At 39.5% G+C, this 13,512-nt stretch overlaps 1 protein-coding gene across 4 annotated transcripts in view; it reads right to left on the bottom strand.

Moving 5' to 3' along the window:
- tenm1 (teneurin transmembrane protein 1) overlaps positions 1–13,512 on the bottom strand; it is a 2,340,669-nt gene that overhangs the window by 697,488 nt on the left and 1,629,669 nt on the right. For all 4 annotated transcript variants that reach the window (XM_063060938.1, XM_063060937.1, XM_063060940.1 and 1 more), the window contains one exon: positions 11,091–11,351. In XM_063060938.1, coding sequence (XP_062917008.1) covers positions 11,091–11,351 — 261 coding nt within the window. The remainder of the gene's footprint in view (positions 1–11,090; positions 11,352–13,512) is intronic.

Raw genomic sequence — 13,512 nt, 5'->3', positions numbered from 1 at the left:
TAGTAGCCTCTGGTGAACAGTGATTTATATTCTAAATGCTCGCCATTACATTTATTATCACTATGTGAGGCAACATCACAATCAAAACAAAAATAATTAGCCCATTTCAGTTATGAAACCAGTGGAAGCAATGAATGGAACATAATGCAAACCAGAGAGAAGATCAATTAGACTGTCAAGGAACTGAACATTTCAAAGTTTAAAAGGCTATTTTTCTTCATGAAATACTCAACCAAACTAGTATAATAAGAAACCATTTTTTATCACAATGGTTTTATGTATAAATAAGTTATGCGAATGATTAAACTCTATGTAATTATGGAAATTAATCATTTTTTAAAACTTAATCCAAATGTTTTCATGGACGTTATCCTCCACCCCAACTTTTTCAATTTTCTCTCCTGCCTAGAGGGAATTAACTTCTACTCGGATATAACCACAATTAGGCTTTGTTTGCAAGTGATTCTTTTTCACATAAGTCCAAAATAATACTGGAAGCACAATATTTAAGCTCCACCACACCAATCCTGCAGCTCAATTGGTAGAATAAATAAAGGTGTAGACTATTTTCTAAACAGGGAGAAAATTCAAAAATCAGAGGTGCAAAGCGACTTGAGAGTCCTTGTTTAGGATTCCCAAAAGGTTGACTTGCAGGTTGAGTTGGTGGTAAGTAAGGCAAGTACATTTTATTTCAAGAGGACTGGAATATAAGAGCAAGGATGTAATGCTGAGTATTTATAAGGCATTAGTCAGACCACTCGGAGTATTGTGAGTTGTTTTCTGTCCCTTATCTAAGAAAAAATGAGCAACACACATTAAAGTTGCTGGTGGACGCAGCAGGCCAGGCAGCATCTCTAGGAAGAGGTATAGTCGATGTTTCGGGCCGAGACCCTTCGTCAGGACTAACTGAAGGAAGAGCTAGTAAGAGATTTGAAAGTGGGAGGGGGAGGGGGAGATCCAAAATGATAGGAGAAGACAGGAGGGAGAGAGATGGAGCCAAGAGCTGGACAGGCGATTGGCAAAAGGGATATGAGAGGATTATGGGACAGAAGGCCCAGTGAGAAGGAAAAGCGGGAGGGGGGGAAAACCCAGAGGATGGGCAAGGGGTATAGTCAGAGGGACAGAGGGAGAAAAAGGAGAGAGAGAGAAAGAATATGTGTATATAAATAAATAACCGATGTGGCACGAGGGGGAGGTGGGGCATTAGTGGAAGTTTGAGAAGTCAGTGTTCATGCCATCAGGTTGGAGGCTACCCAGATGGAATATAAGGTGTTGTTCCTCCAACCTGAGTATGGCTTCATCTTTACAGTAGAGGAGGTTGTGGATAGACATGTCAGAATGTGAATGGGATGTGGAATTAAAATGTGTGGCCACTGGGAAATCCTGCTTTCTCTGGCGGACAGAGCGTAGGTGTTCAGCAAAATGATCTCCCAGTCTGCGTTGGGTCTTACCAATATATAGAAGGCCACATCGGGAGTATCAGACGCAGTATATCACTCCAGCCGACTCACAGGTGAAGTGTCGCCTCACCTGGAAGGACTGTCTGGGGCCCTGAATGGTGGTAAGGGAGGAAGTGTAAGGGTATGCGTAGCACTTGTTCCGCTTACAAGGATAAGTGCCAGGAGGTAGATCAGTGGGGAGGGATGGGGGGAACGAATGGACAAGGGAGTTGCGTAGGGAGCGATCCTTGCAGAAAGCGGGGGTGGGGAGGGAAAGATGTGTTTAGTGGTGGGATCCCGTTGGAGGTGGCGGAAGTTACGGAGAATTATATGTTGGAGCCGGAGGCTGGTGGGGTGGTAGGTGAGGCTCAGGAACCCTATTCCTAGTGGGGTGGCGGGAGGATGGAGTGAGAGCAGATGTACGTGAAATGGGGGAGATGCGTTTGAGAGCAGAGTTGATGGTGGCGGAAGGGAAGCCCCTTTCTTTAAAAAAGGAGGACATCTCCCTCATCCTGGAATGAAAGGCCTCACCCTGAGAGCAGATGCGGTGGAGGAATTGCGAGATGGGGATGGCATTTTTGCAAGAGACAGAGTGAGGAGAGGAATAGTCCAGATAGCTGTGAGAGTCTGTAGGCTTATAGTAGACATCAGTAGATTAGCTGTCTCCAGAGAAAGAGACAGAAAGATCTAGAAAGGGGAGGGATGTGTCGGTAATGGACCAGGTAAACTTGAGGGCAGGGTGAAAGTTGGAGGCAAAGTGATTGAAGTCAACGAGCTCAGCATGCGTGCAGGAAGCAGCGCCAATGCAGTCGTCGATGTAGCGAAGGAAAAGTGGGGGACAGATTCCGGAAATAATGAGTTGGATTTGGAGAGGGTCCCGAGAAGGTTCACATGAATAATTCTATGAATGATAGTGTTAACGTATTGTATTAGGAGTGTTTGATGGTTCTGGGCCTGTATTCGCAGAAGAATGGGGAGGGGATCACATTGAAACTATTGAATATTGAAAGACCTAGCTAGAGTGGACACGGAGAGGATGTTTTCTATAATTGGTGAGTCTAGGACCAGATGGCACAGTCTCAGAATATAGAAATATCCATTCAGAACAGAGATGAGGAAGAATTTCTTTTAGCCAGAGAATGGTGAATCTGCAGAATTCATTGCCAAGGATGGCTGTGGAGGCCATGTCATTAAGTATATTCAACGTGGGGGTTGATAGATTGATTTTTGGTTAGTCAAGGTATCAAGGTTTATGGGGAGAAGGCAGGATAATGAGGTTGAGAAGGATAATGAATCACCCATGATGGAATAGCAGAGTAGACTCAATAGGCCAAAAGGACTAATTCTGCTCCTATGTTTTATGGTCTTATGGTCTGACATCAACAATTGCTTATGAATGCACTGTCACTTGGGATGACGTTGAGTCAGGGTACAAGTAAGTAGAATGCATAGGAAGTCAAATGTGATATGGAAAACACATAAAAATCTAAACAAGTTGAGAAAGGATAGTCCTACAAGGATCAGTGCCCGATCATTATTATTCACAATTTATAAAAATGATTTAAACTGTGGAATCAAAAACAATTTTCAGATTTGCTATGATGTCAGCTTGGCAGTGTATTGCAATAAGAAAATGTTAAGGAAATTGCAGGTTGGACCTATAATGAGCAAATTAATTTCAATATAGATTAATGAGAGAATTCTAACACATAATGCAACATTAATGTGTTAAGTAATCATCACATGTAATAACCTTTAATTTTACAAAGTTGATCTGGATCCTCCATGCATACAAAACACTAACAAATGAGGTCCCTGGACACATTTACTGGCATACCATGCTATATAACACATTTAGAATCTGGTCTTCACAATAGATGAAAGAACTACCTTGGTGAAATTTAAAGGGGACCTATTTGGAAACTGGTGCCCTTTCATGTTAAAATCATCTTTCTCACCACAGGTCTGCGTCAGGCACACCCGTCACCCTGCCATGTAGAGAAAAACAATGAACCACACTGCATACAAAATCTCCCTTATTTAAAAGTTGGACTCTCACTTGATATACCACGCTTAATATGCTAAATCCTGAAATTGATTTTAAAAGGAAAGCAATGTGTAATTGTGGAAAGTAAAACTTAAGATGTGCATGGAGAATCAGACTAAATCAAAGTGGAGAGAGCTGGGAAATGAAATCATTGAAAGTAAGCACTTGCTCAATTCAGGGGGCCACAGAAGAAAATGAAGATTACCTTGCTCAGAAGCTTTATAAGACGTTGTACGACCAGTTGAAATGTATACATTTAACATCTGTAAAATGCCAAGAGAGGGATGGCCGTATTTTTCTTTAAAACTAATATCATTAATAAATATTCACTCAAACAACTGACAAAACATGTCACCTCAGAAAAGCTGCTAGAAAATTTTGTTCTCCATTTGGGGGATAATCACTTTCTCGCAGGTCTTTTTTCAGTGAAAGTACCAAGTCGATGCTAAATTATGGATGATTTTTTTGATTTTGATTTATAATCGCTATAAATTGAATCGAGATATCCAAACTCTTCACAGTAAGAATCCTTAAGGATATTAGCTCCTAATGTGGTATAATAAAACTTTCATACCCCAGTAACCACTTAATGCCTTGGCATAATTTTTAACTACATGAAATACTTAAATAGTAACATTGTACGTTTTAGGTTTCAGGTCTGAATAGGGTTATAATTTCATAAATATTAAAACAATTTGCAGCTATTATCATCTGGTACTACAGGGGTTTGCAATATAAATTTTGGTGTCACACAAATCTATGAATACTTTATATCCATTAGGATCCATTATGGGATTAACTAACAAAGACTAGTGGCTTTATAAATAGAAATTATGTATAGCATGTCAATCTACACAATATCACACAAAGTTACTTAAAGTAGATGAGAAATCAAATTCCAAGCACTTGATATGAAAAAGAAGTTTTGAATATATAATGCATCAGTCAGCCTCTGAAAATGACAGGATGACATTTTCCTTGGAATTCTAAAGGGTATCTGCCAAAAATATTCATCTGGAAGTCTTTAAATCATGTTCAAGCTCAAGTTTAAATGACTTCCTATACATTTGCAAGTTATTCTGCAATCATCTCGTTCATTCACTGTTGTCTTTTAGTTCCAGGTTAAAGGTAATCCAGGATGAGAAAAATAATAATCTCTTGTAACTAAAATAAAAAGTAAGATGGCCTATTACAAAAATTAGATATATTCTGACTCGGGAAGCCTTAAAATATTTTTCACAATTTTTTCACAAATATCAATCTTAGTCCAGTCAGGTCAAATCTTCCTCTCAAAGAATTTGCATGTATGATATTAATTTAAAACTCCAGTCTCATTTTTAATTTAGGGTGGCAGTCATACGGGCAGGATCAAGGAGGAGAGAGAGAAAAGGAATGGGGGCAGGGGAATCTGTCCCAATTTTGGATACAATAGTCCTCTATGAGTTTAACCTTAGGGTTTCATCTGATCATTGTGCAGCAGTCTTCTGTCCAAAAACACTGTAAAGCACTCCTGGACAAAACAAGAGCCAAGTACCAGGCACGACAAAGATACTGAATGGGGACTGATGCAATAGTCCTCACCAGTCACCTTACTGACTGACAGGAGAATAAAGAGTGCATGCAAGTAAGAAAGGACTTTTATGAAATATCCTGGGACAGTTTTTCCTTCAATAAAAGTAAAAGCACTGACCTATTTGGGCTCTGATGCCTGCTGTGAATGTTACAATAATCTCCAAATAGGCTCTGGCAACTGGTAATCACAAAACAACTGCAACATTTAAAGGAGGACATTACCCAGCATCTTTTGTACCTGATCTGACATGCAAAAAAGATAACTATTAACCTCATTATTCCAGCAGGAAAAGAGTAGGAAAGGTATGCTCCTATTTTAACACACAATAAATTTTATTTCTGATTTTTTTGTTCATTCTGTGGGTCTTATACTGGCATGGTCAGTATGTACTCTTTATCTACACTGTCATTGTAATTATAATGCTCGTGGGCAGTGAGTTCCAGGGATATGATTCAGCAATGATGAATAAAAGATAATCCATTTCCAAGTCCTCTTCTGTTCGCCAGCTCTTCTCATCCATTATTGGTTTAATTGTGTTCAAAATTTTTCACAAAACGATGTGACAGAACTATTGAGTTTTGATCTCTTTTTTTTTTAATTGTGGGACAACCTATTTCTCCCTACAACACATTACTTTTGCTGTTTAGTATACTCATGGTCCTGTGTAATAGTTTTGGTAGAAGTGCCTAATGTCACTATTCAAAATCTCTAATATAATCTGCATTGTGTCAAGTTTGGTCTCCGTGCATGATTGCAATATCTGTATGAGGGACATTTTGTTGTGCAGGTTTGCAGCTGGAATGAAATACAATTCAAGCACTTTAGGTGGGTCACTGTTTTCCATGAATGTCCAGTTTTGGACTACAGTATTTGATCAGTACAGAATCCATCTCATTCAGCATTATGGTGGTGTTACACATCTGATGGAATATGGCCTTCTATGGGAAATCAGGTCTTCATTCCCTCCCCCTGTGACTAATCAAAAGTCGGGTAGTCACTCCTGTCAAAGGTATTGTGAAAAATGCATCCTTAATTCAGGATACATTCTTAAAGTCACTAATGGAATGACAGAACTGTTGATCTATTGAGTGGCTAGTTCAGTCATTCTTACTGATTAAATTTGAAACCTGCTTGCCAAAAGAAAATATTGTGAATTTGCTATTCTCAATTTTTAAAGTCATAGAACAACACAGGACAGAAAGAACCCTTGGGCCCATCTAGTTCATGCTGAACTATTAATCTTCCTAGTCCCAATAGTCTGCTCTCTGAACCTAACCCTCCATACCTTTCCCATCCACATACCTATCAAAATTTCTCATAAATATTGAAATTGAACCCACATCCACCACTTCCACTGGCAGTTTATTCCACATTCTCACCAACCTCTAAATAAAGAAGAACCCCCTCAGGTGCCCCTTAATTGTTGCTTCTTTCACACCTAACCTATGACCCCTTGTTCTAGTCTCAACCAACTTCAGTGGAAAAAGCCTGCTTTCATTTACTTTATGTATACCCTACATAATTTTGAATACCTCCATCAAATTTCCCCTCAATCTTGTATGTTCTAGGAAATAAAGACCTAACATATTAAATCTTCCCCTATAACTCAGGTCCTCAAGCCCTACCGATATCCTTGTAAATTTTCTCCTCATTCTTTCAATCATTTTGATATATTTCCTGCAGGTAGGTGACCAGAACTGCACACAGTACCTCAAATTAGGCCTCACCTATGTCTTTTGCAACTTCAATATAACATTCTAACTCCTGTACTCAAAACTTTGATTTATGAAGGCCAACGTGCCAAAAGCTCTCTTTACAACTTTATGTAGCTGAGAAGCTACTTTCAATGAATCAGGGATCTGTATTCCCAGATGTATTTCCTTTACTGTACTGCTCAGTGCCCTGCTGCTCACTGTGCAATTCTTACCCTGGTTTGTCCTCCCAAAATGCAACACCTCACACTTGTCTGCATTAATTTCCACCTGCCATTTTTCCAGCTGATCCAGGTCCCACTGCAAACTATATACTGTAATTGATTTAGTTATTTATTTATTATTTTTTTTTCCTTCTGTATTATATATTGCATTGAACTGCTGCTGCTAATCTCACAAATTTCATGTCACATGCTGGTGATAATGAACCGGATTCTGATTCTGATTCTGTACTGCACCACTAATCTTGGTGCCATTTGCTAATTTGCTGATCCAGTTTACTCCATTATCATTCAAATCTTTGAGGTAGACGACAAGCATCAACAGACCCAGGACTGATCCCTGTAGCACACCATTAGTCACAGGCCTCCAGTCAGAGAGTGAACTATCTGCTCTCTGGCTTCTTCCAGGAAGTCTAATCCAATTTACTACCTCATCCTGAATGCCAAGTGGCAGAATCTTCCTTACCAACTTCTCACGCGGCCTTGCTAAAGCCCATGTAGACAACATCCACTGCCTTGTTTTCTCTTAATTTCCTCAAAAAACTTTATAAGACTGGTTAGACTCGACTGAATGAGCACAATGCTATTTTCACTATTCCTAATCAGTCCCTGTCTATGCAAGTACTATGCTTATATATCCGGTCCCTTAGAATACCCGCCAATAATGTTCCCACTACTGATCTTAGACTCACAGGCTTATAATTTCCTGGCTTGCTCTTAGAGCATTTTTTAAACATCAGAACAAGTTTAGCTATCTTCCAATCCTCCAACACCTCTTGTATTGCTAAGGATGTTTTCAATATCTTTGCTAGGGCTCTTACAATTCCTACACTAGCCTTTCACAAGGTCCACAGAACACCTTGTCAGGCCTTGGGGATTTATTTACCCCAAATGGCCTCAAGACGGCAAACACCTCCTACTCTAATCTGTATACAGTGCATTACATCACTACTGTTTTGCCTCACTTCTCTAAACACCAAGTCCTTCTTTTGAGTAATACAGATGCAAAACATCTAGTTAAGACCATCTTATCTCTTATGGCTCCATGCATAGATGACCACTCTGATCTTCAAGTGGGAAAAAATTGTCCTTTGTTATTCTTTTTCTCTTAATATATCTGTAAAAGGTCTTGGAATTTTCCTTCACCTTGACTGCTAGAACAATATTACACCTTCTTTTAGTCCTCCTGATTTCCTTCTTAAATGTTCGCTTGCCTTTCTTGTACTGAAGTACCCCATTTGTTCCTTCCTGCCTATGCCTGCTATGCACTTCCTCCTTCTTCTCCTTAACCAGAGCCTCAAGATCTCCTGAAAACCAAAGTTCCTTAAACCTGTTATCCTTGCCTTTTATTCTGACAGGAACCTACAAGCTCTGTTCTCTCAAAATTTTATTTTTGAAAGCTTCCCATTTATCAAGCACATATTTGTCAGTAAACAAACTGTCCCAATCCACACTTGCCAAATCCATTCTGATCCATTAAAATTGGCACTTGCCAAAGTTTAGAGTCTCAGCCTGAGGACCAGAACTATCCTTTCCATAATTATCTTGAATCTAATAGTATTGTGATCACTAGAGGCAAAATGTTCCCCCAAACAAACTTCTATCACTTGCTCTGTCTTATTCCCTCACAGGAGATCTAGTATTGCACTGTCTTTAGTTGGGACCTCTATGTATTGATTTAGGAAACCTTCCAAACTCTATCCCATCAAACCCTTTTACAGTAAGAAAGTACCATAATGGAATGAACAGAACTGTTTGCAATACTCCAGATATGGCTTACTACAGTTTTATAAACCTGCAACATGATTTCCTGACTTTTAAACACGATGACTTGACTAAGGGTGGCAGGGTGGAGATACGTCTCTACCAAAAGATGTGTTAGGTGTTCCTTCCCTCCGCTTGCCTGCAGATTATCCTTGGGCAATGTGTAGCTCCTGATCAGCCCCTTCACCTCTACTGATCCCACCCCCCCACCCCCCACCCCCCACAACCATCAGAGTCACATGAAGCCATGGGAGCAGGTAGTGGATTGTCGCATGAGCAGCTGGTGCATATTACATTTCCTGGTTACTTGACCACTGACACCAGGCAGACAATCTCTGAAAAGTATTGAAAATGGCTGGGGTCACCCATCTTGTAGAGGCACTGCCCAGAAAAAGGCAATGGCAAGCTACGTCTGTAGAAATATTTGCCAAGAACAATCATGATCCAAAATCAGGGTTGCCTACAACATAAGACATGGCACATGATGTTGAAGATTCCTTGATTAATAAAGGCAAATATGCCATCTGCCTTCTGAACTACTTTACCAACCTGGGTAGTCACTATCAAGGAGCTATGAAGTTGGACCCCAAGATCCCTCTGCTCAACCATACTGTTGAGGGACTTTCCTTTAACTGTGTACTGTCTCTTTACATTTGCAATTCAGCAGTGTAGCTACTATACTTTTAATCTAGGCATACTCAGCTGGAATTAAATTTCCTAGCTCTTGTTGTGGGATTTCAAATTTGGTTTAAAGATTAATTGTTTAAACCATGGATGACAAGTCCAGGAATGAAACTACATTACTACCATACTCTACCAATATCAGCCAAAGGTAAAACTAGCTAATCTGACCAGTTTCCAGTGAGCAGCTTTTGTTGAAATTACCTCTCTTGTTGTAATCAGAAAGTTAGAATCTCAATAGGTAAGCCCGACAGATGAATTTAACTTTTCGGTTTTTGCTGCTCCAGCTAGGAAATTTAATTCCAGATAACTTAATTCATCTGGATTAATTATATAGCGGATACACTTGTGAATTTATAATTACCCGATTGCAATAAAAACATCTGGTTTACTAATATCTTAACACTATATGGTCCATATTTGATTTCCCCATTACCATCTGTAGGTTGTCACATCCCAAGCAGAGGTTAATACTTTATCTTCAATATATTAATTGTTGAGAATCACAGTGTGGAAACAGGCCCTTCAGATCATGAAGTCCACAATGGCGATCAAACATCTATTTACACTCAACCGATGTTAATACTTTCTTTTCATTCTTCCCAATTCTCATCAGCTCCTCCCTCAGGTTCTAACACTCACTTCTGCTCACTGCATATTTTTGGGATGTGGAGGAAACTATAGCACTGGGAGAAAACACACAGTTACAGGAGAAAGTGCAAACACCACACACAGAGCATCAGAGGTCGAATATGGACTTGGGTTTCTGGGGCTGTGTGGTAGTGGCTTTAACAGCTGTGTCACTGTGCCACCCTTCCAAGAATAATTAAAAATAATTTGCCATTGTGTCAATAAATCTGCAAAAGAAACCAGTTCTTTGATTCTATACTTTTCCATCAATAGAGGTTCAGTTTTCAAGAATGCTGCTAAATAACGCGTCAATATATAATCAGATACATGGCTTTAAAGTTCAAAATTTCCCATTCTGTAGAACCAGGAAACGTGTATAAACTCTTGCTGTTCAAGTCTTCCCTGTCATGTTTGGAAGAGGAGCAGAGAGAAAACGCTGAAGACAAATAGCCACACAATAAGGTTGAGTTAATTCACTTCACTCACTGTCCATCTTTTACAAAAAAAAGTGTACTTAAGCCATTAATAATTTCTTAAGTGTAATTCTGAACACTTGAAACAAATGGTGACTGTTTCTATTTCTCATACACCTCACCTATGATTCAAAGCACAGCAAATCAGCGCCTGTGATTCAAATTTGTTTTTGCAAAGTATATTTTACACTGAGACAAAAAGCAGTGGCAACACTAGAGAGGTGTAAAATATCTGTAAGTGAACTCTCCAAAATTTCAGAAATGTAACATTGGCATCAAACTTTAGATGTAGACATGAAGTTGGCACAAATTACAATCTTAAATCAGCAGATTTATTTCACAATCCTATCCTGAGAACTTGTGAGGTAAGTACATGAATCCAATTGATATAATCCTCGTCCAATGAATTGTCCTACAAAGTTACACAAAACCATAACAGAGCTCTGAAAAGAGCTCCATTTTTACTGTGCTTTTGTAATTGGTTTTCACATCAGCTGAAGACATCATTGCACAACAATATTTTACAGAAATGCTTAGTTTAAATCCTTACCATTTTCTGCATCAGACTTCCTTTCCTGTTCGGTGTCAGTGAGGGAAAGCATTGAATTTGCCCGGCTTGACAGACAGGAGCTATGTTCAGATTTGATCTCTCGCATCCACAATCGTAAAGCATGATCTGGAGATGCAGCTCCTTCTGTTTCAGTATCGACATCAGATCCCATTATTATAGGGTATCCGTGTTGGGAAGGATCACATAGATCTGTCTGATACCCACCACACAACACTGGTGGAGCTTCACAGAATTCCATTGCTAAAACAAAGAGAGAAAGAGAAGGGACAGAGTCAGTCATTAAGCTTATTGAAAGAACATATTTAAAGAGCAGTTAACAGCACAATATGCCAGGCCGCCTTTCAGCCTTCTCAGAAATTCCAGTACATAACACCAGCAGTGTATTAAGTAGGCAATTACAAAATTCAAAATGATAAAACATGTTTGTTGAAACATGGGAAAAATGTTCTTTGGGTGTTCAAGATCTGCCGGACGATGCTGAGGATTTTCTACGAGTCTGTGGTGGCCTGTGCTATCATGTTTGCTGTTGTATGCTGGGGCAGCAGGCTGAGGGTAGCAGACACCAACAGAATCAACAAACTCATTCGTAAGGCCAGTGATGTTGTGGGGATGGAACTGGACTGTCTCGCTGTGGTGTCTGAAAAGAGGATGCTTTCCAAGTTGCATGCCATCTTGGACAATGTCTCCCATCGACTACATAATGTACTGGTTGGGCTCAGGAGTACATTCAGCCAGAGACTCTTTCCACTGAGATGCAACACGGAGTGTCATAGGAAGTCGTTTCTGCCTGTGGCCATCAAACTTTACAACTCCTCCCTTGGAGGGTCAGACACCCTGAGCCAATAGGCTGGTCCTGGACTTATTTCCTGGCATAATTTACATATTACTATTTAATTATTTATGGTTTTATTACTATTTAATTATTTATAGTGCAACTGTAACGAAAACCAGTTTCCCCCCGGATCAATGAAGTATGACTAGAATCTAAAATCAGTCCAGTGTTAATCATCAAATCATACAAATGTATCACAGAGAAGGAGATTATTAGACCAATTGCCCCATCCTAGTTCCTTGAAAAATCACTTGTTTTAGACCTACTTCTCCCATAATTTGAGTTTCTCAAGCAAATACACAGGAGCATTTTTTTAAAAGATTTATGGAATTAGCTTTTATCACCTTTCGTCATGAAGCATTCCTGATCTTGATATATCTCTGACTGGGAGTACTTTTATTCATCTCCCCTCTAGATCTTTTGATGATAATTTTAAGTCTTTGACTTCTGGATATTGACCCATTTGCCAGGGGAATAGCTTTACTCTGTGCTATCTATTCATCTCATCATTTTTATCAAATCACATCTTAAACCTCTTTGTCCTCATGTTAACTTTTCCCATCTGTCTTAATAAATGAAATCCCCAGTCCCTCGTAACATCCTGGTGGATCTCATCTGCACCCCTTTAAAGTTCTTTGCTTGGAGTGTGTTTCTCTGAGATATCTATATAAAAATTAAAATATGAAATATGAACTGCCTTGATAGAGTGAATGTGGAGAGGATGTTTCCTGTGGTGCAAGAGTCTAAGACCAGAGCACACAACCTCAGAATAGAAGGGTGTCCTTTTAGAACAGAGATGAGGAGGAATTTCTTTAGCCAGAGAGTCGTGAATCTGTGGAATTCTTTGCCACAGGCAGCCATGGAGCTCAAGTCTTTATGTATATTTAAGGCAGAGATTGATAGATTCTTGATTGGTCAAGGCATGAATAAATACGAGGAGAAGACAGGAGATTGAGACTGAAGGGCAAATTGGACCAGCAATGATGAAATGGTGCCAGCTCAGTGGGCCAAATGGCCTAATTCTGCTTCTATGTCTTGCGGTCTTATGCACTACAGTTCTAAGATTCAGGCCTAACCAGAGAGTTGTATTATTCTAACCTGACCTTTATACTTCTATGATATGAAAATCTGCAGATACTGGAATTTCAAACAACACACACAAAATGCTGGAGGAACTCAGCAGGCCCTAAATATCGACTGTTTACTTTTTCCATTGATATTGCCTGGTCTGCGGAGTTCCTCCAGTATTTTGTGTGTGTTACTCTATACTTCCATATATGAGTCTATGGTTCTGACGCAAATAATTGATATGCTTTTTAGCCACTGTACCAATTAGCTATGGACAGCACAGGTGGTAAGTGGACAGTTCCAGAGCAGCTGATAGTATTGCTGTGTCCCAACTACCAAGTTTTGGGGGTTTGATCCTGACTTTGGAAACTCTTTATGTGGAGTTTGCTTATTCTTAATATGACAATGTGGTTTCCAATAGAGACTTGAGATTCCTCCCACATCCAAAAGATATACTCATAGGTTAGCTGGTTGCTGTTAATCACAACACTCTTTATAGAA

Source organism: Mobula hypostoma, chromosome 10, assembly GCF_963921235.1.
Source record: "Mobula hypostoma chromosome 10, sMobHyp1.1, whole genome shotgun sequence".
Classification (NCBI taxonomy): Eukaryota; Metazoa; Chordata; class Chondrichthyes; order Myliobatiformes; family Myliobatidae; genus Mobula; species Mobula hypostoma.
The sequence above is the reverse complement of the archived record's forward strand: the minus strand, read 5'-3'. Positions and strand labels throughout refer to the sequence as shown.